Source organism: Homarus americanus, unplaced genomic scaffold, assembly GCF_018991925.1.
Source record: "Homarus americanus isolate GMGI-L3 unplaced genomic scaffold, GMGI_Hamer_2.0 scaffold27875, whole genome shotgun sequence".
NCBI classification, from domain to species: domain Eukaryota; kingdom Metazoa; phylum Arthropoda; class Malacostraca; order Decapoda; family Nephropidae; genus Homarus; species Homarus americanus.
Window position 1 is genome coordinate 991,438 of NW_024733870.1, and position 26,079 is coordinate 1,017,516.

Sequence of the window (26,079 nt, forward strand, 5' to 3'; positions counted from 1 at the left end):
TAAAGTATTTTTACTCCTGCCTATTGAAAGTTTACCACTTGTAGTAATTTTACTAATTTGGTGCACCTGAAATTCATACTTTAGCTTTTAACCTATTACGGTGTTACGCGTGTTACTTGGTGTTTATGCAGTTGTGGGTTAAAACAAAATCTTGCCTTAGATACCTTCACAAACGTCCAGAAATTGCCCAAGCTAGTAAACGCCGACTGTCAGATAAGGATTTTCAGATTTGCCCCCGAGGGGGCTAGTTTATTGGGCACCCGCTTACTTCCTGTGCAAGGAGAAGCGTTTACAGCGCTCATCTGGGAAGTATGCAAAGTTCATACTTGCTTTTATGACTCGTACATTAAGGGCGTAAAAGCCTGAACGGTCATAGGTTTTGTCATGTTACATAGTGAGAATGATGAGTGTGCAGGGGGAAAGTTCCCGGTACATTTCATCTGTTTATGGCAAAGAGTGGCAGGTCCCTAATAATGTCAAGTGCCAGGCCTGTGACTAGGAGGAGGGATATCTGGTCTGGGAGGGAAGAGGTGTTGGTAACGGCTGGGGACCTGTAGGAGGAGGTTATAGGGCAAGTGAGGATGTAGTGAGAGGGTGTGAGTCGGGTTGGCCACAAAGTTTACAAACTGCGGTGAGGCTCAGGGTTGTCAATGTACTCCCATAGGTATCTGTACCCTAGGCGCAGTCTCGTGTATATAAGCTGTTGAGATCGAGTCAGGGATTGATACTCTTTGTAGTGGCGGTTGTCGTCACCGGTTACAGCGTCATAGTGGCATAGTGTGATGCTACCCCGTTGTTTCAGGTGTGTCCAATTTTCGTTGAATGCCTCTCGTTGTGTGGCGTGTATGCGAGATTTGAGATGATTCAGGGAGAGGGCGAGAGTGGCTTCAATATCTTCTTCTTGTGTAGCTTCTTTGGCAAGCCGATCAACAGTGTCACAGGCAGTTATTCCTATATGTGACGGGATCCAAAGAAACTTGACACGGATGTCATCAGTTTGTTCTAGCCCGGCAACGGCGGCTAGGGTGTGTTGGGCGGCAGGGGAGGAGGGGGAGGGTAATTTGAGCCTCGCTAGCGCAGAAGTGCTGTCACTGATTATAAGGAGGTTCCGGCGTTCAGTGCGAGCATAGGTCGCCCCCTCATGAATGCCCGCGAGGATGGCTATGCTTTCAGCATCAGTGGAGGAGGCCCAGTCGTGGACCCTGATTTTCCTGCAGGCCTGGCGCTCAGGAATCCACACAGCTGCCCCAGCGCTGCCCAGCGTGGTAACAGACCCATCACAGTAGACGAGGATAGGAGGGTGGGAGGTCTTTAGAGAGGAAGCGACATCATTAATCTGCTCAAGGCAGTTAAGTTTGAGCATATACCTCAGTTGGGTGGATTTACGACCAGGGAAGGTGTGGACGACAACATCAACACACGGGGAGGTCCACGGCGGTAGAGGCGGATGAGTGTACTCGGGAGGGAGAGAGGTCGAGGGGGTGTAGAGGTGATAACGCAGGATGTCAGCAGCAGTGTGGACGGGCCAGAGTTGAGAGGGAGGGGGGAAAGTAATGGGGACAGGCCGGCGCAGGAGGGTGTTAAGATGTGAGTTCAGTGAGCGCGACAGGGGAGTCGGTTGCTCACTGCGAAGAAGTTTAACACCAAGGATGGCATTGAGAGCAGTAATTCGATCGCAGACGGGAAGCAGGATTAGTTCGCGCTGCATGACTTCTATTCTGGTGGTCATAGGGCAGCCGAGGATGAGTCTCATCGCTCTGTTTTGGATTTTCTCTATGCTTTGTTTCTCGCGCTGGGAGGCAACTGCAAGGACAGGAGAGGCATAATCTATGACAGCTCTGACGATGGAAATGTACATGAGACGTAGGACCCTGACAGAGGCTCCTTTGAGGCCGTGAGTGAGGGACTGGAGGGGCCTCGTTCGTTGGCGGCACTGGGAGATGACGTGGGCGGCGACAGCGGAGGTGGTGGCTCTGGTAGTGGCTCGCACAGGTAGACCAAGGTACCTGTAGGTGCGTACTTGATCGATGTCTTGTCCTTGCAGAGTCAGTGGTGTCTGACGCCGGAAGCGTGAGATGAACTTGGTTTTAGTGTGTGAGATGACTAGCCCGAGTGTTTGACAGGTCCGGGCGAACGTGGAGAGTATAGGTTGTTCATGTTGCACTGTAGTAATTTGGAGGAGAATATCATCAGCGTAGCTTATGATGTGACCGTCTAGGGCGCGCTCAGCAAAGATGACGTTGAGACGGCAGATGGAGTTCATGAGAACATTGAAGAGTGTAGGGCTGAGTACACCTCCCTGAGGCGTGCCAAGATCAAGGTCCCTGATCTTAGAGTAGTGGCCCTGAAAACGGACACGGGCCTGTCGATGGGAGAGGTAGTCAGCAATCCACGTGAGGAGTTTGCCCTTCACATCCATGTGAGTGAGGCCCTCAAGGATCACTTCACTGTTGGCTTTATCAAAAGCACCCTTGAAGTCGACGAAGAGGGAGGTTTTGGCGGAGGTGTTTGCCATGTAGTGAGCGATGCAGTGAGCAGTACTCTTTCCGGGGCGAAAACCATAGAGGTCAGGGTGCAGGTGGGCTTCAATTTTCCAGTGGAGGCGGTGGAGTATCATGCGCTCCATCATCTTTGAGAAGCAGAGATGAGGGATATTGGACGATATTCATCTTGTCTGCCTGGTTTAGGGACTGGGATGGTGGTGGCAGTCTTCCATGAGTGAGGCAGCTGACCAGTATCAAAAGAGAGGTTAAATAGACAGAGGAGGGGGTTACCAGGGGTGGCAATAAGGGCATTTAACACATCATATGTGACGCCGTCATCGCCTGGGGCGGTGGACCGACCACGCTTAACAGCATTTAGTAGTTCACACTGTGTGAAAGGCACGTCAGTGTCTGCAAATAGGTCTTGGTACTCGAAGATGCGCTGTCGGCGTTGTGGTTGCAGTGCGAGGGTGAGGTCTCGTACAGCGGGTGGTAGCGCATCAATGGAGGCGGCCTCCTGCCACGTCTGGGAGAGCGCCTCAGCTCGGGCAGCTGGTCTGGGGTGGAGCGCGGGTCTAGCGTTGGTGCCCCGGGCACGGTTAATGGTGCGCCATATATCACCTATAGATGTAGACTGGTCAATAGAAGAAGCAAAATCAAACCACTGTTTCTCTCGTGCGAGAGTGATGGCAGATTGGAGCTCTTTATTTGTGCGCATCAGGAAGCGTAGAGAGTCAGGGGAGCTGGGAGATTTCTTCCACTGGTCGACTGCTATTCGGTGCCACACTCGGATAGACTTTACATGAGGGTCACGGTTAACGTTCCACCGACTCCTGGGCTGGCGGTTAGGGTGGCGGTGGTCAGTGCATTGTTTGGACAGATCAAGGTAGAGTTGGTCTGCGGTGGTGACAGTATAACCCTGAAACCATTCAGCAATGGTAGTGATGAAGGCAGGTATGTTGGCAGGGGGTAGGCTGAGCCTAGGGCCCTTGAGTGGAACGGGTATTCTCGCATACTGGAGGGTAGTGTGGATAGGGAAATGGTCACTGTGGGGGGAGTGGAGGATGCGGGTGGAGTGTGGGCGGTGAGGGTCAGAGTAGAGAGCTATGTAGTCAAGTTTCCCTCCCCCGATGTGGGTGGGTGATGGAGGGCAGAGAAGACGTCCAGGGTCATCAGTGGTTTGTAGGTAGGAGAGCCAGGAGTTACCCCGGGAGTTTGAGTGGGGCCCCTGGGAGCCGAGACTTGGGTGACGGGCATTGAGGTCCCCCACAAGGAGGGTGGAGGTGATATGGTGTGGTTGGATAGGTACAGTAGGGGTGGAGGGAGGCACATTGACAATATCGAGAGACATACCTTTTAGTGTGATTGTGAAGCATGTGCGTCGGTGGTGTCATCAAGGGGGACGTCGAGAGGTTGGTAGGGGACATCCTTCTTGACGTAGATCCGTAGTCCACGTGCATTGCTTCGTGGTAGTCCGTCGATGCGGAGAACAGGAGTGGATGGGCTCTCGACACATGTGTAGCCACTGAGCACATAGGTACCAGCAGTACACCGCGTTTCTTGGAGGCACAGCACGTCGACGTCTTCAGTGTAGACGTAGGTTTTGAGGGCACCAAACTTGCTTTGCAAGCCGTTTATGTTCCAGGTGAGTACCTGCAGTCCTGTAGCGTTGCTATCCATTGTGGTGTATTAGACTGATTACCCCTGACGTGGACGGATGGGCCTTAGGTGCCGGCATGTCGGTGGAGTATGGGTAGCCGGGGGTGGAGTCCTCAGGTCCAATAGGTAGCCCTGGTGGAGACAGCACAGACACAGGAGCAGGCGAGGCTTGAGGTGGGTAGACAGGTTGAGGCACCACGTGACGTAAAGATGAGGCAGGGCTTGGCTCGGGGGCCCCAGTACACACAACCTGTGAGCAGGGGGGGCTCACAGGGGGACTACCAGCTTGTGTCAAACCAAAAGAGGGGAGTGACTGGGTGGCAGCAAAGGGCAGGAGTTGGCGGTGTAGGTCGGAGATGGCGGTACAGAGTGTAACCAAGAGTTTCTCAACATGACTGGTAAATTCTTGGAAGAGGGACATGATCTGTGTCATGTCACTGGAGAGGGGTTGTGGGGGGGCACTGGTGGCGGCACAAGGCTTGACAGCGTCAGAGTAGAGACGGGGAGGAGGCTCAGTAGTGGTTGAGTTAGGGAATGGTAGGTGCTGTTGTGGCGCAGCCTGGTGAAGCCAGGCAGGGGCAGGTGACCCAGTAGACTGAGGGGGGCGTTGTGGTAGACGCAGCCCTTGGGGAGGCCTCTCCCCTGGGACAGAAGGGCGACTGGGGCACTGCCGTGAGTCAGCATTGTGCCGGCCGCCACAGTTACAGCACCTGGGCTCAACTACATAGCCCACACCACCCCTATTAAGGTGGTCTTTGATTTTCTGGGCACAGGCGGCGGAGTTGTGGTTACGTGAGCAGAAGCGACATCTAGGACGATCACGTCGGCAGCAGGCAGTGAAGGTGTGACCCCAATGAGAGCAGATAACACAAAATGCAGGCCCAGGATGATAGGGTTCTGCATAAAGTGGTGGACGGATTGGATGGGCTTCCACAGTGGTTGGACATACCCTTCCCTTCCACTTGACAATAACAGCAGCTTGTGGAGTGTGTCCCGGGTAATGTCGACGTATACTGAGTATATTAGAATTAAAGTCACGTGCATCTTCGATGTCAGCGTATAGGGGGAATCGTTTCACTAGGATGCGGCAACATTCATCAGCGTCTGCTGGAGGGGCCACTAGGACAACCCCGTCAAAGCCAACAGTACTAAGGGTTTTATAGACTTCAGGAGTCTGACACTTGATAAAGTTCCGGTTCTTACCTTGTCGGAATTGAATGTTGGGACCATGCTGTCTGCAGTACTTCATCATCCAATTAAACCGATCCTCAACAGATTTTAATGAGTCCTTGGGAAAGTGGAGATTCAGCTTACTTGTTTGTTTGGCAGAGGGCAGGGTGATAGGGTCCATGGCATTGCTGTTTCCACTGTGGCTAGTGTTTCCCATAGAAACATTACCGTCACTGTCATAATCACTGGGGCCTGACTCTTGAAGGGTGTTGGATTCAGTCAAGACCTGCTGTGTTTTATTCCCAGTTGAATTCTTTCTGCTTCCTTCTGTGTGTCGTCCTTTTCTTCCTATCATTCATGATCTCATCACTGTCACTTCCTTCACTTTTCTTCGCCTCCTCTCGCCTCCTCTTCTTTTCTTTCTTACTAATCACTTCTTGAAAATTGTCTATCACTTCTATTGTTGTTTGCCGCGGATTGTCTGCTTCTGATTCACTACTTGAAAGCCTCAGGTCGTCTTCTAAGTTGTTCAGTAGGGCAATCTTTTCTTCTTTAGCCAAAGCCTTCATAGGTTTCTGCCCACCACTCTCCCCAGGCATTGTGCAATGCTTGTGCTCGGTCACAGGCGAGATGGAGAGGCAACGACGTCACTACCACGTCATACGTCGTCACGCTCTTCGCACTGCGCATGCACAGATGCGAAAACAACCGACCAGATGGTCCAGGCAGAAAGTCCAGATATTTTATCTAAAACATTGTCGAAGTCCAGCAACTATAAATTTCACAAGCGACACTGTGCTTACAACTGGGCTCCACTTTAGTTCTCTAAACAGACTGAAGGTAGTCGTCTCACTAAATTCATCAGAATTGGGAATTGTAGGGAGAGCTCACTCACAGCCTTTGTTGACGTTTCACGGTGCGCATGTCGAATGTCCGTCAAGGGGTCGTGGAGTGGTGGTCCAGCAGGCGTCACGGAGGCGTTGTGTATGGGGACATCTTAGGAGGCAGTGGATAAGGGTGCTGCTGTCGAGTCTTCTGCATAATGCACAAGAGCGTTGCTCAGGGGATACGGGAATACCAATCTCCTAAGCAAAGTCATACCCAATGATTATGCATGTCTATATTTTGTTGATTTATGACTATTTTAAACTTTTACATTGCCCAGTTTATAAATTAAACTGCCAAATCTATTAGCCTGAAGTCTGTAATTATAATAAAGTTATTCTAAACCACAGTGTGAAATATGTACTCGTAGTGCAATGTTTGTGTTGACTTTAACCCGTGTAGACGAGTTGCTACCCGCCTCTCCCTCCTCCCACGCCAAGGATTCTGTAAAACAGAGGGGTGGTTAACTCCTATATTAAATTATCGTTATCCCGTGATGGAGGTTCTAATGCGCCTTACCAAGGTCTGGGCCACAGAAGTGGCTGCCAGTGTTTCCAACTCAGCGGAAAATCTGCTAAATCTAATAAACTACTCTTTCAAACCTCGAATGGCTTTTGCGGATAGCGGATTTTCTAACTCATTTTAACTGGATTTGGCAACAGTTCTAGCGGATTTCGTATACACGTTACTAATTAGTAGGGCCCGGATAGTTATGCACTAAAAAACCATGAAATATGCATGCAAATATGCACTAAAACGGGGGAAATGTGCATTTATATGCACTAAAAATGTCACTTATAAAGCCAAGAATGCAGGTTATACGGAAACAAAATAGTTAATATAAACTAATGTTAATGTTTATTAAGCAATATACGTATATATGTGAAAGTGCTTCAAAAAATATATATGAACATGTATTTACATTATAGACTGACATATTTTCAGACATTACAGATTGTGGTTGCATTTGATGATGACATGGTGGCGTAAGTTCTCAAAGTTAAAACCCCGCCTGTTGTCTGTCAGCATAGCTTTATATTCTGAGAACACCCTTTCTACATCACACGAGACGATTGGTGCATGTTTCATACATAGGAGGTCTGACATAGTGAGTGGCTGTACCGTCTCGTCAATAATAGCATCCAGTATACTGTTCCAGGAATGACTTTAGGCACTTGTTATTCAGTTTATGCAATGGAATATCCGCTGAAACAAATGCCTTGCACAAATCTGCGTTGAACTGGGAACGATCAGGCCCTGACTTACTGGAACATGCAAGAAGTAGTTGTTGCTCCTTTTGTGCACTATTGGACTTAAACAGCTTCGAGTCGGATGTGCTTGCTTGTTTTAAGGTGTTGTTGGACTTGAAATTTCTTGCTCGCTGTCACTGGTGCTTCACAATATTTACAAAACAGTACACTTCCATCAGTAGTAAATGCATCAAATTCCTTTACATATGATCTCAGCACTTCATTTTGGTTTCTTTGTACTTTCGGCATTTTCACGAGCAGCAGAAGAGAGTAGCTCCACACAGCAGCACTGCTCCTGACTGACTAACTCACTAGTCCAATGAGTCATGACCAGGTGTGGAAACGACAGATTAAAGCGACGTGACCTCACCTCACTTCACCTAACCACACCTCACCTCACCTCCCAGTACCACGTGTGCTCATTCAGTGGCAACAAAGAGATACTGCCAGATGAATATTTTACCAAAATATGCATTTATATGCAGTTATCTAGGTAATATGCACTTATCATAGAAATCACGCAAAATATGCATTTGCATATGAAATATGCAAATGCATAACTATCCGGGCCCTACTAATTAGCATTAAAACGTAAATTCTGTCCCTCTGAAATGAGTAACCAACAACCCAACTCAGTCCCTCTGCTGTCCGATATACGTTCGTTGGTTTCAAAACCGTTCATACAGGACCCGTCCGCCCGGGGACTGTCCTAGGTTCAATTAACTAACTTACTGTTTACCATTGTCTACTTGTACTGACTATGTATATGCTGAAGCAATGTGAACTTGTATTACTATTTGACTGAATATATCACCAGAGAAGTGTTACAGTGCTGAAATGTTCAATATGTACAGTGACACCATTAACATATTGTACATGCATTTTTTGTACCCAGTCCTGCAAGATGTTCAGCGAACTATGAATGCGTTTTGGGGTGAAAATACTGATCCCACTAAACTTGTGTATGACCTCTCAAATCTCATCCGTGTAAGAAGTAAGAAAGTGATTATTCCTACGGCAAGAGCAGATCCTTTAACCTCTAAAATGACTTCTCACATTGACCCCAGGGCATTTCTAGGATACGAATTTGAAAGACTTGAACCGACTCAAAGCTAACAGAAGAGGCAAAGCGCAATCTTCGCCAACGCTACATATCTTGTGTTACCAGGCTTTGTAATGAGTTACAAAACAAACTTGCTGAAAACTTCAAAATTTCGAGGAAAAATTTTCTGTCTTCAAGTTGTGGAATCTCTCAGAGTTGTGAAGGAGCCAATATTGGAGATAGTTGAACTTTTTGGGTACCATCCACAACAAATTGGCCGAATTGACAATCAGTGACGCAATTTAACATTTGTTGAATGATACGAGAATACGTCAACAGTAAAATTTTGGCTTAAGGTTTATATAATCACAAGGACCTTGGGACCTTTGTTGATTAGCTATCAGTGTACTCTGCCTCCCTCACTCCAATACTGACATAGAGACTACTTAGCCAGCTAAATATTGTTAAATCAAAGCTCAGAAATCGGTTGAATACAAGTTCAGTTAGTGTTATTATTCCCGTGAAAAGTGGACTCAGAAGAGTTGGAAAATGTTGCCATTCATATGAACTGCCAAAAAAAATGGTCAAGCAAATAGGTACAATAGCAGCACACAGATCAACATCATCACAAGCTTCAGAAGCTGGTCCAAGCTCTTCGTCAGTGCCTGTGTCTATAGAGGCTGAAGAGGAAGAGGACTGAATTTTTTTTTTCGCTGAATTAAGTGGTGAGTACTTAACGACATTTGCATATTTACTTTTTAACAACATTTGTTTTTGTGTAGGCTACGTGAATAGTATTGTGTTTAGCGGATTTCTAGCGGATTTTATAAGCCAATCTAGCTAATTTTCATCATCTACATTTGGCAACACTTACATCAGTGCTCCCATCTCCGTCAGTCACGTCTTGAGTATAGGATTTCAGTTCGCTCCCGTCCGTTGTACCAGTAACACTTGTGGCAGTTTTGTTTGCCATTAAACTACTTCATTTCCTGTTTTCTACACTGGATATCATCCAAGGTAAGGTTATAAATTGTCATTATCGTTTGCAGTCTTAGTAGTACAACAGAAGACGTACAGCAGTAATATTTGAGCTAATAACGAGGGGCGTGTTGTATATTAAGTCGCACAACATACCAATGAAAAATCTCCTGCATCATTGTCGAAATTATACCATAGCGAGGAGGCGACACGCTAAGGCTTAATGATGAGGCAACAAAAATATTACACTCTTATGATATAAATCACCACAGATAAGAACTTAAGTTGAGGTTGTAGGTTATGTATATAAGCTACTGTGCCAAGTAGCAACCCTGTACATAAGCTACTGTGCCAAGTAGCAACCCTGTACATAAGCTACTGTGCCGAGTAGCATTTATATATATTATCACGTGGCACCACTGCACGTGTTATGTGGCAACATTGCCCCGAGGCTGCCATATGGCAAGGCGCCTCAGTCTGACTGTGTGATCCGCGCATGGCACACGCGAGTCACCACTTGTATTTCTCTCATCCACAATAAACGGACTCAGTGTTACACAGTGTTTCCCTAGCCATCACTGCATTCTTCAGGGCACACTAGTAACCTTCAGGAGGTATATTAAAACACAGTGTGTTACAGAGATGATGAAAGGTTTCAATATTTTAAGTTGGTAATAAACAGTTATTCTAGTAATCGTGGCTACAGTGCTGTATACTATATTTGTGCTTTATATGCTTTGCATTAGCCTGTAATAGGTCGGGAATACCAGCGTTGTCAGATGTACTGTCTGCATCTCTATTTTCTCCTCTTCCTTACTATCGGAATCTGCTGCTTTTTTTTCCATTTTAGGGGATTTCTGGCCACTTCGACTTACGGCTATTTCGGCCGAAGCTGTTTTTTTCCTTCGTTATTTTCTTTTGAGTTCTTCCTTTTGTTATTTTTGTTTTTCAATTCCTGTTCTTGTTCAGGTATACTGTACTCGTATATGTCGACAAACTCTGGAACTCTTATTGTTATTGTATCTGGCTTTTTAGGTTTCTTGTTTTTCTTTTCTTCTGTCTTGTTTGGTTCTGGTTTCTTTTCTACTGTCTTGTTTGGGTCTTGAGTCATCTTTTCCTCTGTCTTTACTACAAGGAGAGCCTCCTTGTAGCTCAGTTGTTTCTTGCTGCGCAGTTTAGCCACCTTACACTCCTCCCTTCATTTGGGACACTCCCGGTAAGAGGAGGAGCTATGCATCACTTGTCGGCCGCCAAGCAGTTTGTATGCTGGTGCACGGGTGTTGCGCAAGTGCACAGACCTCACGAGCTCGGCACTTCCCTGCCAGATGGCAGTACGGTGCTTGGTAGATGCTTTGGATAACCAACCAGTGCAGTTATTCTGGTCAGCTTCCGTACTATTGTGAACTGGTCTCCGGTCAGCTCGGCCGACTCTTCTTTCTCAAGATGATCTATATTGGTGTGAGAGATTACTCCCAACACCAAGTTATCCTCTGTATAAGCTTCTACTTGAATCTTAATCCCGTTAAATTCTTTTATGTTGGCTACATGCTGGGCCTGTCCCCATTCCACGAAGGTGACCATACGGCCACCACTTACTGGTCTGCGGACGACCCTTGTCACCCCCCTGATTCCTAAGGAGTAAAAAAACTTCCTTAGGGCAAGGAGGTTAAGCTGCTTGGGTGAAGGGCATTTGATTGGATACAGTCTGACGACCTTCGCCTGGTCACAGGACAGCTTTGCCCTCATCGTCAGGGTCACGTAGTACCTCGGGATCAGAAGATTTTGCCTCGCTGAGGTGCAGGTCTAGAGTCTGGTCCTGCTGCTTGCAGTGTTAGTGTGTTTTCCTGTTTCAACTTCTGGAGTTACTCAGTGTATCTGCGATGACATCGTATGTTTTACATCTAATACATACTTTAACGGAACCCATGAACAGCACTCGGACTTTTGGCGAGATATAACCTGCTTGGCCAGTAGTCTGTTCGCCACTGATGTAGTTTTCATGTCAGGTAACGAGCAAGTGGCAGGAACTGTCTCAGCCACGGGGCGATTGGCGACACGTGAGGTCGTGTTATGGTTCCTGTACATTTCCTCTCTACTTTGATTACGGGAGTGATTCATAAGTCCAGAGTTGCCAAATTACTTAGCAAATTAAGTGAGTGACAAGAGAACATTGTCATCCAAATTGGTGAACAAAAAACGATCTCACTTTGTAAGTGGCCATCATTAATGCAGCTGTTTTAATGCCTTGTGTAGTGGGACACATCGATGTATGCCTTGCACAGTGGAACACATCGTTGTATGCCTTGTATAGTGGAACACATCGTTGTATGCCTTGTGTAGTGGGACACATCGATGTATGCCTTGTATAGTGGAACACATCGTTGTATGCCTTGTATAGTGGAACACATCGTTGTATGCCTTGTGTAGTGGAACACATCGTTGTATGCCTTGTGTAGTGGAACACATCGATGTATGCCTTGTACAGTGGAACACATTGTTGTATGCCTTGTATAGTGCAACATATCGTTGTATGCCTTGTGTAGTGGAACACATCGTTGTATGCCTTGTATAGTGGGACACATCGTTGTATGCCTTGTGTAGTGGAACACATCGCCGTATGCCTTGTGTAGTGGGACACATCGTTGTATGACTTGTGTAGTGGAATATCGTTGTATGCCTTGTGTAGTGGGACACATCGTTGTATGCCTTGTGTAGTGGAAAACACCGTATGCCTTGTGTAATGGGATACATCATTGTATGCCTTGTGTTGTAGGACACATCGTTATTTGCCTTGTGTAGTGGGACGCATCGTTGTATGCCTTGTATAGTGGGACACATCGTTGTATGCCTTGTGTAGTGGGACACATCGTTGTATGACTTGTGTAGTGGGACACATCGTTGTATGCCTTGTATAGTGGAACACATCGTTGTATGCCTTGTGTAGCGAAACACATCGCCGTATGCCTTGTGTAGTGGGACACATCGTTGTATGCCTTGTGTAGTGGAACACATCGTTGTATGCCTTGTGTAGCGGAACACATCGCCGTATGCCTTGTGTAGTGGGACACATCGTTGTATGCCTTGTGTAGTGGAACACATCGTTGTATGCCTTGTGTAGTGGGACACATCGCCGTATGCCTTGTGTTGTGGGACACATCGTTGTATACCTTGTGTTGTGGGACACATCGTTGTATGCCTTGTGTTGTGGGACACATCGTTGTATGCCTTGTTTAGTATTTTCTTCAGTGTTGAGTTATTCATACACACGCACACAACACCTGTCGGGTGAGCCAGTTGCGAGGTGATTTATTTTCTCATATCGAACAACCTTTCTCGGTGATACAACGCGTCCTGCCTCCCTCGTTAACTACCTTGTTCAACTTTAACCCTAGCTTGGACTACAGTGCATCTCTCCTGAAGTGTAAATCAGTAATATTTATAATAAAGTTAACATGCTGGTAAAATCCAAAGGCATCAGCTACTGGCAATTTCCAGATATTAGAAAATAAATTCCACCACTACTTTTTTTTGTGTAATCTTGACTTATATAATGACAGCATTCCGTAGCGTACTGTACTGTACATCTCAATGACGTTATACTGCAAGCGAAGGGTCTCACTGGGTTATCGTAGTAACTTGAGCATTGGTATCTGATAAGGCAATAATCTTCACAAAACAGTAAGGTAGGTCAGTAGTCATCTTTATTTGAAGGGTCAGACACTAATACAGTGGTACTTGTGTCTCGCAGGACACGCTATAGCTTGTGGTATGGAGACATTGATGTGCGTTGAGAACAATGGGATTTAGCACCCACCAAAGTGTGGGTAGCGTACAAGAATTTTTTTTTTTAACGTGGCCTCCAGCCTCCCCCAATAGCCACACCTTCGCCACCATTTTATTACCTTAATATTAAGTCTCCTAATACATAAGTAGCTATCCTAGCTGTGTTGAATTAGTTGAGCCTTAGGACTATGCGGCATTCAGTGACTGTAGCCTCATAGTCAATATCTGCAGCAGTTGTCGGCTTTGGGGCAGAAGCTCTCGTTCCCCTGAGGCAAAGCAAAGCTGACCGAAGGAGAGAGAAAGAGTCGACTTCTCATCCAGGCTGTAACGTAGCTTCTGGGCTGCTGCTTCTGTCCGGAGATCACCTCCGCGAGTCTGGCGTAGAAACATCTTGCACTTGGTTCCATCCCCCCAGGAGTGAAGCTGCATTGATCAACGTTCTGAATTCTCTCCCCTATGCCCTTATCTTATCGTTCTCGTTCCTCCTGTGTGCAGCATCGAGAGCTAAGTTGCGGTGACATGCGGCCATGGGATAAAAAATCCTGATGTCGAAGAAGGCTTGCTGTCCCCGCGTCCAGAAACCTCGAGCACTGACGTCAACACGGGCTTCGTTGGATGTGTTTGAAGTCTTATGTTGGAAAGTCTCTAAATGACAGCAGGTTGTCTACTCAACCCGAAAATGTAGTACTGATAAATGCTGCTCCTTTAGTAGCATATGTCCACGAGGAGAATGAGAGACAGAGGCGGGCTATTTCTCTACGTAGGAGGACAGCAATAGAGGAATGTTTCTGGTAAGTACAGTATTTTATATTTTATTAACATGTATACACAGTAGCTGGTGTCAGACCCAAAGGTGACCTTCCTAGGGCTCAGATACAGTGAAAGGAACTGACTGACCAAGTTCTGTCTTGCCTTGTTTGTTCAGTGTGGTCTCCCAGCGCCAGTCAACACGTTTTACCTGGTCTTGGCCAAACAGTTTTGTCTTGTTTGTTCACTGTGAATCCAGCTTTAGTTACGTAATCTTTTCAGAGATAGAGAGAGAAGAACATGGGTGTCAGGATGGAGAATGTGTTATGGACAATAGCTCGACGCAGGTACTCCGCTTTTCCGTGGACGCTCACTACCATCCTCAGCACACACCCTACCCGCTCCTGGACAACAAACAGCGTGTCTTCCAGTCCGCATCGCTACGGCCTGTCGTCGCTGAGGTGGGTTGCTGGCTGTTCAACCAAGGCCTCCATGATTGAGGAGACATATCTGCGACCGTTCTCCGAGATTCCTGGTCCTAGGTCGTGGCCTCTTCTGGGTTCTCTTCCGTCCATGGCCACTAATCCAGGTAGGAAGCAAGTGGGCCTGACCTAACGGCTTAGGCCTCTTTCAGATGATTTTTTTTAATAGCGCGACAAAAAAAATTAAAAACTCGCGTGTGAAAGAGGCCTTGATGTAACCAGACTTAACGTAATTTAACTCAAACCTAACTGAGACCTAATCATACCTAACTTACTATTAACCTAACCTAATTAGCCATACCTATTCTTAACCTAACCTAACTCTTAACACTCTTAACCTTAACGAACTTACTGTAGTCTAAATCCTATTCTGGCCCACGGGCCTCACTCAACCTGGTACAACTTTGCCCCTAACTCTAAGTTAGTCTAACCCTACTCTAACTCAACCTAGTTTAGCCTTGCCTATCCTAGCTCTAACCTATCCTAGCCTAACCTAACTGATCTAACCTAGTTTAACTTAATCATACCTAGTTGTAACCTAACCTACATCACGCAGCCGTTTATCTACCTGGGGAGAGGATGGCTGGTGTGACTAATGTGGAGCATTTACTCGTATATTTGACAAGAGTTGTAAACACAAAACCAAATCTCTCTGCCTTCTTATTACAGTGTGTTTTAGTTTCCCCTTCAGATAGTGTTTTTATGTAAGTTTCTCCCACAGCTTTTGATGCGAATCGTCTGCCACGGCTCATGGAAAGGTACTTTGAGGAGTACGGGCCGATCTTCAGGATAGTTGTACCAGGCCTCGGCATCATAGTCTACATCTCGAATCCTCAGGACTTTGAGAGGCTCATCAAGGAGACGTCGAAAAACCCCGTCAGACCGTTCTTCGATTCCCTTAGGAGAGTTCGTGAGCTGAACGAAGACAACTTCTTTCAGAAAAATTGCATGGGCATTTTTGTCGAGTGTGTGGTATTTTCTTAAATGTTTGTTTATTTGTGTGGTTGAATATTTGGGTATCCCACCAGAATAAGCCGGTTCATGACAATACGCCGGCTCTACACCCAGTAAAAATACATATACAAGAATTTTAAGTAGTAAAAAGCAAAATAGTTACTAGAATAAGATAAATTCACGTAATGGTCCTGTGTAATGGCGCTCAGGTAAGTGCATACGGAAGGACATGGTATCACTAGTAAGGGGTGCGTAAAGAATAAGGTACAATGGCAACAGTACAGAAGTCACCTAAGGAGCACATGACGCTTATACAGTCCCTAGACGATAGAGATAAAACAGATAAAGATCGCTTAGCCGTGATGTAGGAGTTACGGAGTGAGATGAAGAAAACCTTGTATGAGCCCGCAGACTTCTGACGTTACGTTGTCATATTTTGATTAAAAACATTAATTCCGCCGGCTCTAGTAGGCTGGCGGGGATGTGAGGTGCAGGGGTCACCGAGTTCCAATCAAAGAGTAGTGTTGTTAGTTGGGCAACAGTTTCGCTATATATATGTGTGTGTGTGGTTTGTCAGTTATTGGGTTGATGACTAACGCAGCCCCACGCATCAACAGAAATGGAGAAGAATGGTGGAGAGTGAGGAGCAGGGTACAGACTCACATCATGAAGCCCAGTATCGTCAACTCTTACCTGCCCAGGATGGAAGAGGTGGCCAATGAATTCATCGTCAAGTAAGTGTTGAATTGAGGGGAGGGGGAACAGTGTAAGATGATGTACATGGAACTTGTAAGGTTACTCTTAGCCTATGGTGTTAACTATAAGGTTTTTCACTCCTGAACAAATAAATACTGTAGTGTGTGCTCCAGTGTATGTAATATACGTATCAAAATTATAATAAAATTAATACAACTCATGGATCATTTTTTGGGGGGGAAGTTACAATAGAGGTAAACACTGGTAGTTATGATCATTGTTGCAACAAGTAATAAAACGATCACAGTTACAGTAGTTGTTGAATGATAAGGGTAAAATGTTAAGAGCAGATGAGACACTTAAGGCTGAAAAGTCACTTATGCTAGATATTACCGAGATAGTACTATAGACTTGATGAGAACCACACAGACACAAGTGGTCAGAGTAACGAGGAAGACAAGGAGGAGAAGAGGTTAAGTATGCTAAACTGAGGTCAGTATTCCTAGCTCCCAAATATTGATTGATTAGAAGGTATTCCTATCATGGGTCGGCGAGATGTTCCAATATTATTATTACCGGGTTATTATTATTATTATTACCGGGTTATTATTATTATTATTACCGGGTTATTATTATTATTATTATTATTACCGGGTTATTATTATTATTATTATTACCGGGTTATTATTATTATTATTAAAACCGGGTTATTATTATTATTATTACCGGGTTTTTATTATTATTATTATTATTATTATTATTATTATTATTATTTCAACAGGTTAGCTGATCAGAGGGACCACAAGAGAGAACTTCCAGAGGATTTACTGCATGAGTTATTTAAGTGGGCACTGGAATGTGAGTGTTTCTTGTGCTGGTTCTTTATTATATATTCCTTGATGTTTGTGTTGACAGAGTCCTCACTTGATGTTTGTGTTAAGTTATTAGACAGAGACAAATGTCATAAAGAAATATACTAATGCTCGGAGATCGTGGCCATTGTCTTGTGACTGGGTGTAATGGTCCACAGACACACACACATTAATTTTATTATGGTGAATTGTGCATTTATATTTTTGTATATTTATGTCCAATTCCTGATAATCTTCCTCCTCCTCCATAGTGCAATTGAGCAATTCGTCCTCAACAATGATAAAAATAAAGTGAAATTTTTAATTTGTTTAGAGACGAATTTAACACTTAATTTCAATTGTCAAATATAAGACTTAGACCATTTTCGGTTTCTTGAGATGTATATAAGCCTATATAGGTTATATGTAGGCCTATATAAATTGTATTAAGGACTATAAAGTTGTATTTAGGCCTATATTAGTTGTATGTAGGCTCGTAGAAATTGTATATAGGCCTATATAGGTTCAATGTAGGCTTATATAAGGTTTATTTATGTTTGTACAATTTTTATTTAGGTCAAAATATTGTTGATGTAGGGCTGTATTGAGTTTAGGTCGGACTATTTACGGTTTATTTGGAGCTAAACAGGGTTTATGTGGGGCTATATAGGGTTTTAGTAGGCTTTTATAGGGTTCACATAGACATATTATAGATTTTATGAAGGCCTATATAAGGTTTATGTAGGCCTGATTCTTACCTTCTAATGCTCCGTGGCATCAGCCCTGTGTCTGGTGGTCCTCAACAGAAGGGTAGGTTGTCTGGACAACAACGAGGAGGGTCAGCGTATCATTGAAGCCTCGGTGGGCATGCTTAACGGGATAAGTGACTGTGAGTACGGCTTCCAATGGTGGAGATTATTCAACTCTCCAAACCTCAGGCAGCTGAAACGACATCACGATGTCCTTCTTCAGTAAGTTGCCGTATTTTGTGTCTATATATCTAAGGCTAGCACAGATTAAATACCATACTCCATTAGATATACCCTATACCATGTAATGATCTCACACTCTCTACCTAAAGTGTTGCCATGAAGACGATGATCCAAACTAAGAAAGACCTGGAAGCTCGTGAGCCAAACGACGACACAAAGTTAAACTTCCTGGAGTCCCTCCTCGCAACTCCTGGACTCTCGTTCCAGGATGTCGTCATCTTTCTGGTCGACCTCTTGACGGGTGGAATCGATACGGTAACACTTAAGCAATTTTCCCTCTGACTTGGAATCTGTCTTGACTAACTGATTGTTTTCACCCTCTCTGACCTTTGACGTATTTTGGTAAAACTTGCACAATTATTCACTTTTCTAGTACGGAAATTTGATCCTTAATCTAATCTGCATAGAAATTGGGTGCACTGGCCATGTAGATATAACAACTACCTCCTGTCCTAAGGTAAACTGGTTCGATCCCTTACTACTGTCAGTCCAACCAGCTGTAAATGAGTGTCCAAATTTACAGTTATGAATGTAAAGACTGTAGAGACAGAACCAGCCACATTACTTCCTTGGATAAAGAAGGTTCAGTGTACATTGTGTTATATTCACATTGTTGGTGGGATCAAATTTTGCTTTCAGGTAGAACTTGTAAGAATAAACTTTAGATCCTCCTTCGCCAGTAACTTCCTAACTTACTTTACCATTGATATTTTTTAATGTTGACCTTGTACGAGTAAAAGTTTACCTCACATTAACCAATCACGTATGTGTAGACCTTAATGATATACCAGTGTCAGGTGTACTTTCTCACACCTGTCCCCAAACCTCGTGGGAATCGAATCTTCAAAGTTGGTAAAATAATGCCCATTAATTATAGGTCCCACTATAATGACTTCACACAACAAGCATAGGTCATTGCCTGAGTAGTTTCGAAACAAATTGTTCCATACCGATAGGCAGACCAGGAAAGGAGGCGGAGTAGCAATCTATGTCAGGGATAATCTGAAGTGTGAAATAAATAAGGAAATAAAAACTGAGCAGAATACAGAAACAATTTGGATAGAATTAATCGACGGTAGGGAAAAATTAATCATCGGAGTAATAATTATTTAAAGAACATTATTGGCCAAAGGAAGGCTATAGGTAGAAGGATAAGCCGTGGCGAAATTTACCTCCGGGAGTATTATAAGGTATTGGCCGGTAGGGTTAAGACCGAGATAAGAAAAGCAAAGAGGAATAATGAACTGAAGATAGCAAGGGAGGCGAAGACAAACCCCAAAGGATTCTACCAAATTTATCAAACTAAAACACGAGATAAGATTGGACCAATACCTTCAGATACCGGTGGGCTAACTGATAACGACGGAGAAATGAGCAATAATCTGAATAAATATTTTTCAACAGTTTTCACCACCGAAAATTTAAACATGATACCCGAGGCACCGACTCTATTCAGAGATAGTGAAGAAAACAAATTAAGCGAGATAGTAGTGACTAGTAACGATGTTAATAAGCAAATAGACAAACTGAAGCCTAATAAGTCACCTGGTCCCGATGAGATATTTGCCAGAGTATTAAAGGAATGTAAGGAAGAGCTTAGTATGCCCTTAACAAAGTTGTTTAACATGTCATTAAAAACAGGTGTAGTACCAGAATCCTGGAGGATAGCGAATGTAATACCGATTTTCAAGAAGGGGGATAGATCACTATCCTCTAACTACCGCCCAATCAGTCTAACATCAATAGTAGGCAAATTACTAGAATCAATCATTTCAAACTCTATTCGAAACCACCTGGAGAAGCACAAGCTGATCAATGATTCCCAACATGGCTTCACAAGCGGGCGTTCATGTCTAACTAATCTATTAACATTCTTTTCATCAGTTTTCGAATCGGTGGACGAGGGGCACAATTATGATGTGGTATATCTCGACTTTAGCAAAGCCTTCGACAGAGTCCCCCACGAAAGACTAATAGAAAGGTAGAAGCGCATGGCATCAAAGGTAATATCCTTAAATGGATTAGGGCGTGGTTACGGGACAGGAAACAGTGAGTGAGCATAAACGTCATTAAATCGCATTGGGGCAACGTCACTAGTGGAGTTCCCCAAGGCTCAGTACTTGGACCATTATTATTTATTATATACATAAACGATATAGATATCGGCATAGACGGCAACATAAGTAAATTTGATGATGACACTAAAATAGGACGTGTAATTAAATCTGACGAGGACTCTGCAAAACTACAGGAAGATCTAAAAAAAAATTTCGAATGGTCGGAAAAATGGCAGATGAAATTCAATGTGGACAAATGTAAAGTACTCAGTATAGGAGATGTAAACAGGGAAACCAGTTACCAGATGAACAACGATGCCATTGTGGAATCCGACTGCGAGAGAGATTTAGGAGTAATGATAAGTAGGAATCTTAAGCCAAGTAAACAATGTGTTTGTGCTCGTAACAAGGCTAATATAGTACTTGGGTTCATACAAAGGAGTGTTAGTTACAAGACTAGCGAGGTCATCTTAAAATTATATCTGGCGCTTGTGAGACCTTACCTGGATTACGCAGTTCAGTTCTGGTCACCGTATTACAGAATGGATATAGAATCCTTGGAAAGAATCCAGAGGAGAATGACAAGACTAATCCCCGGCATTAGGAACCTTGAGTACTGAGACAGGTTAAAGCATCTTAATTTGCACTCCCTCGAGAGACGTAGAGTGAGGGGCGACATGATAGAGGTGTATAAATGGAAGTCAGGGTTAAACAAAGGGGACATTACAAAGGTACTCAAACTATCCAACCAGGAGCGAACTCGTAACAATGGTTTTAAATTAAACAAATTTAGATTTCTGCGTGAAATAGGTAAACACTGGTTTGGAAAGAGAGTAGTGGATGACTGGAACAAGCTACCAAATATCATCATTAACTCGAATACGCTGGATAGCTTCAAACATAGGTTGGATGCTTATATGAGCAATAGGGGTTGCGTATAAACGGGACTGCCAAGTATGGGTCAATAGGCCTGCTGCAGTTTCCTCCATTCTTATGTTCTTATGAAACAATGAGGTCAGATCTTACACCTCTTGAACAGACCAGAAACCATACGTCACTTGGTTTTTGGTAGACTGTAAATTTCCACGAAGTTGGCTTAAATTTAGTAACTTTCCCTCCATACAACTGATCTACCGATATATCAATACTTTGGTAAATTTATTTTGTATTTAATTAAAGCATGCCAGGAAAAACTATACGTAAAATTTGAGGACTAAACTATTCTTAGGATTTTACTGATGAATTGTAATGCTTCTTTATGAGTTGATGATGTGAGTAAGATGTATCCTGTCACTTAACCTCTAGAATCATATTAATTGGTCTTTTATCCCTGACGTCATAATCCTCCCTCTCTCGTAGACCCCCCCACCTTCTCTTTGTTACCCTTTATACACTTTCACGTCCCGGACCTCCTCCTCCTCCTCCTCCTCCTCCTCCTCCTCCTCCTCCTCCTCCCTCCCTCCCTCCCTCCCTCCTCACTCACCCGTCTCCTGCCATCACTCAACACTGTAAATTAGATCCATAACTCGTATGTACTTTTGATCCTATTCTCTATATTCATGTTTTTTTATTCTATTTATTTACATGAGAACAATTACTTTACAAAACAGATCATGAGAGTTAGACCCCCCCCTTAGCTTGCCTCACCTGTCGATTGAACACCTAAACGTTAATTAAGGGGATAGGCTAGATTAGATTAGGTAAGGTTAAGTTAGATTAAGTTAGGATTTTATAAGGTGAAATTAGTTAAGGTGACTAAAATTATCCTGTGCTCCCCAAACACTGAGACATTATCTGGCTTCCCCTCCCACACAGTCGTCACTGACCACTGTCTTCATCTTGTACCACCTGGCGATCAACCCGGAGAAGCAATCGCTGTTACAGGAGGAGTTGGACCAGGTACTGGGGGATGGTAGCTACCCCCTCACACCACAACACCTGGACAAGCTTAGATACACCAAAGCCTGTATTAAGGAGAGTCTCAGGTGAGGGAGTGTGGGAGAGGGAGGAGGTGTGGGAGGGGGAGAATGTGGGAGGGGAGGAGAGGTGGGGAGAGGTGGAGTGTGGGAGAGGGAGGAGTGTGGGGAGGGGGAGTGTGGGAGAGGGAAGAGTGTGGGAGGGGGAAGGATATATAGTGAAGAAGGAAGGGAAGAGAGAAAGAAAAAATAGAATGAAGGTAAAGAATGAAAGAGGTGAAGAGGGTGAGAATAACATAGGTACAGTGGAGACAAGGATAAATTGACACCAAAAGAGAATTTCCATAAGAACTTGGAATTGAAACAAACACTTACATGTGATACGTGAACATTACGAGAGAAACAGTTTCGTGGAATGACATAATGAACTACAAAAGTACTATGTTTTTTTTTAAGGCTTATCATCATATCTCTATTAGCGTGAAAGACTCGTAAAACAATAATGTATCCATATATGTTTCCAGGATGTGTCCGTTGACGTCAATTCTTAACCGGCAAACCCAGCATGACATCTGCCTCAACGGGTACTCAGTGCCACAGGTGAGTTATTACTGTACCAGTGTATATCATACATGCATACACTTATATGAATCACATACTGTATATAAACAACGTATATGGAAACTACATATACACTCATCAGTGCATAGACATATACACACACATATCGGTACATAATTGTATACAAACATGTGTATTGCTCCAAAAAGTATCTTAACGGAGGGTCAAATGAATTCTAAATGAACACATCGACTCCTGTTGTCTCGGTAGGGTTGTCAAAAGCCTTCATGCGTTGTGTCATATTGTCTCTCACAAAATCGCATAGGTACTTTATGGAGCAAGTGTTCACGTGTGTGGGAGGTTTAGGGTAGCTTTGGTTAGTGTGGTTAACCTCACGGTGAAATAAGCGTGGGGGTCGAATTTTCCATGGATGCAGGTCATGATTGTAAAAAATATGATACACTGTAATAGTAATTAATGAAAACAGTATTGCAGAACCAGGCAGACATTAACACATGACTATAACACCCCCGTTTTGCTCTTAAGATATTTAGTTTGAACATTGACTATCCTGTCTAATGACCTTGAGAGCAGGTCATAAGAGATACTTATTCTTTTTCAGACAACCGTGTTCATGAGTTTAAGTGAAGCATCAAGCAGAGTCCTACTTCCCCAGGTCTTCTGAGTTCTTGCCAGAGCGTTGGTTGAGGAACCATCCGGATCAAGTCACCATCGCTTATGCTTCCATCCCCTTCTCTGTGGGCACCCGTATGTGTGTGGGGAAGGACTGGCTGAACAAGAGATCTGTATCTTGCTAGCTAGGTGAATTATCAGAGCGAGAGATGAGTCTTCATAGCTAGGGGAGTATCAGGGCGAGAAGATGCGAGTCTTTAAGCTAGGGAGTATCAGGGCGAAGATGTGAGTCTTCATAGCTAGGGGAGTATCAGGGCGAGAGATGTGAGTCTTCATAGCTAGAGGAGTATCAGGGCGAGAGAATGTGAGTCTTCATAGCTAGGGGAGTATCAGGGCGAGAGATGTGAGTCTTCATAGCTGAGGAGTATCAGGGCGAGAGATGTGAGTCTTCATAGCTAGGGGAGTATCAGGGCGAGATGTGAGTCTTCATAGCTAGGGGAGTATCAGGGCGAGAGATGTAGTCTTATAGCTAGGGGGAGTATCAGGGCAGAGATGTGAGTCTTCATAGCTGGGGCAGTATCAGGGCGAGAGATGTGGTCTTCATAGCTAGGGGAGTATCAGGGCGAAGATGTGAGTCTTTATAGCTAGGGCAGTATCAGGGCGAGAGATGCGAGTCTTTATAGCTAGGGGGAGTATCAGGGCGAGATGTGATCTTTATAGCTAGGGCGAGTATCAGGGCGAATGAGTCTTCATAGCTGGGGAATATCAGGGCGAGATGTGAGTCTTCATAGCTAGGGGAGTATCAGGGCGAAGATGTGAGTCTTCATAGCTAGGGGAGTATCAGGGCGAGAGATGTGAGTCTTCATAGCTAGGGGTATCGGGCGAGATGTGAGTCTTCATAGCTAGGGGAGTATCAGGGCGAGAGATGTGAGTCTTCATAGCTAGGGGAGTATCAGGGCGAGAAGATGTGAGTCTTTATAGCTAGGGGAGTATCAGGGCGAAGATGCGAGTCTTTATAGCTAGAGTATCAGGGCGAGATGTGAGTCTTTATAGCTAGGGGAGTATCAGGGCAAAGATGTGAGTCTTCATAGCTGGGGGAGTATCAGGGCGAGATGTGAGTCTTCATAGCTAGAGATATCAGGGAGAGATGTAGTCTTTATAGCTAGGGGAGTATCAGGGCGAGATGTGAGTCTTAGCTAGGGGAGTATCAGGGCGAGAGATGTGAGTCTTCATAGCTAGGGAGTATCAGGGCGAGAGATGTGAGTCTTCATAGCTGGGGAGTATCAGGGCGAGAGATGTGAGTCTTATAGCTAGAGAGGGTATCAGGGGAGAGATGTGAGTCTTATAGCTAGGGGAGTATCAGGCGGGATGAGTCTTTATAGCTAGGGGTATCAGGGCGAAGATGTGAGTCTTTATAGCTAGGGGAGTATCAGGGCGAAGATGTGATCTCTTAGCTTGAGGATATCAGGCGAGATGCGATCTTTATAGCTGAAATATCAGGCGAGAGATGCGAGTCTTTATAGCTAGAGTATCAGGCGAGAGATGTGAGTCTTTATGCAGCTAGGGGATATCAGGGCGAGAGATGTGAGTCTTCATAGAGAGTATCAGGGCGAGAGATGTGAGTCTTCATAGCTAGGGGAGTATCAGGGCGAGAGATGTGAGTCTTCATAGCTAGGGTATCAGGCGAGAGATGTGAGTCTTCATAGCTGGGGAGTATCAGGGCGAAGATGTGAGTCTTTATAGCTGGAGTATCAGGCGAGAATGTGAGTCTTTATAGCTAGGGCGGTATCAGGGGCGAGATGTGAGCTTTATAGCTGAGGTATCAGGCGAGAGATGAGTCTTCATGGGAGTATCAGGCGAGAGATGAGTCTTATAGCTAGGGGGGTATCAGGGGAGAGATATTGAGTCCTCATAGCTGGGGAGTATCAGGGCGAGATGTGATCTTCATGGCTAGGAGTTGTCAGGGCGAGATGTGAGTCTTCATAGCTAGAGATATCAGGCGAGGAGATGTGAGTCTTCTGCTAGGGGAGTATCAGGGCGAGAGATGTGAGTCTTCATGCTGAGGGGCGAGTATCAGGGCGAGATGATCTTAGCTAGGGCAGTATCAGGGCGAGAGATGTAGTCTTCTATAGCTAGGGGAGTATCAGGGGCAGAGATGTGAGTCTTAGCAGGGGTTGTGGGGTGTGGTTTTTGTGTGATATCAGGGCGAAGATGTAGTCTTTATAGCTAGGGTGGTATCAGGAGAGGGAGGTGTGATCTTGCGTAGCTAGGGAGTATCAGGGCGAGAGATGTGAGTCTTTATAGTTAGGGGATTTGGCAGGGTTGGGTTTGTGTGGTGGGCAGAGATACTTGGAGTTTAGCTGAGGGTATCAGGGCGAGAGATGTGAGTCTTCTGGGTTTGGGGGTTGTTTCCAGCTAGGGTATCAGGGGAGATGTGAGTCTTTATACTGGGAGTATCAGGGGAGAGATGTGATCTTCATGTTTTGTTGGTTTTTGTGGTTGGGGGGTGTGGTTTGAGCTAGGTATATCAGGGCGAGAGAGTGTGATCTTCATAGCTAGGGGAGGTATCAGGGCGAAGATGGGGTTTTGTTGTGGGGGTTGGTTTTTGGTGTGGGGGTGTGGTTTTGGTGGGTGTGGGTGGTAACATCATTTTGGCCTGTTGTTCTTGCCATCCAGCTAAGTATTTTTGTCGTGTCTCCAAATAACACTGATATTTTTTGCTTTTTTCAGCTATTTTCCAAGTTACAACGTGGAGTAAAGTACGAGGCCATTGAATCACTTTAGACTTCTTTTTTTGACAAATCCAAGAGTTCCTGTGATAGAGCGTCAGCGTTGACCTCGATCGTCCGGTAATGTGCAGTGTACTACGAGTAATATGATGATGTTCTAATTCACTATAATGTTTGTATTCTGTTGGTTGTCTATAGTTTTTTGTAGTGT

General features: G+C 44.7%; 1 protein-coding gene across 2 annotated transcripts; it reads left to right on the forward strand.

The window, feature by feature from the left end:
• The first annotated feature begins 8,947 nt into the window (after nucleotides 1-8,947).
• On the forward strand, nucleotides 8,948-23,160 carry LOC121870079 (probable cytochrome P450 49a1). 2 transcript variants are annotated; one of them, XM_042371856.1, is made up of 10 exons: nucleotides 8,948-9,214; nucleotides 14,280-14,586; nucleotides 15,201-15,444; nucleotides 16,051-16,167; nucleotides 16,911-16,987; nucleotides 17,762-17,951; nucleotides 18,062-18,227; nucleotides 21,845-22,014; nucleotides 22,470-22,546; nucleotides 23,128-23,160. In XM_042371856.1, the coding sequence occupies exons 2-10, from the start codon at nucleotides 14,298-14,300 to the stop codon at nucleotides 23,142-23,144; spliced, it is 1,347 nt and encodes a 448-aa protein (XP_042227790.1). In that variant the 5' UTR covers nucleotides 8,948-9,214; nucleotides 14,280-14,297; the 3' UTR covers nucleotides 23,145-23,160. The 2 variants fall into 2 exon arrangements, with proteins under 2 accessions (XP_042227790.1, XP_042227788.1); XM_042371854.1 differs by lacking the exon at nucleotides 8,948-9,214 and adding an exon at nucleotides 9,360-9,506.
• The last annotated feature ends 2,919 nt before the right edge of the window (nucleotides 23,161-26,079 follow it).

What these genes read in the sequence shown, in the direction of transcription:
- LOC121870079 (XM_042371856.1), top strand. Translation starts at nt 14,298, where the DNA reads ATGGGTGTCAGGATGGAGAATGTGTTATGGACAATAGCTCGACGCAGG. An exon ending in ATTTAAGTGGGCACTGGAAT is followed by an intron (nt 16,988 to 17,761) that starts GTGAGTGTTTCT and finishes CCGTGGCATCAG; the next exon opens with CCCTGTGTCTGGTGGTCCTC. An exon ending in TGTATTAAGGAGAGTCTCAG is followed by an intron (nt 22,015 to 22,469) that starts GTGAGGGAGTGT and finishes ATATGTTTCCAG; the next exon opens with GATGTGTCCGTTGACGTCAA.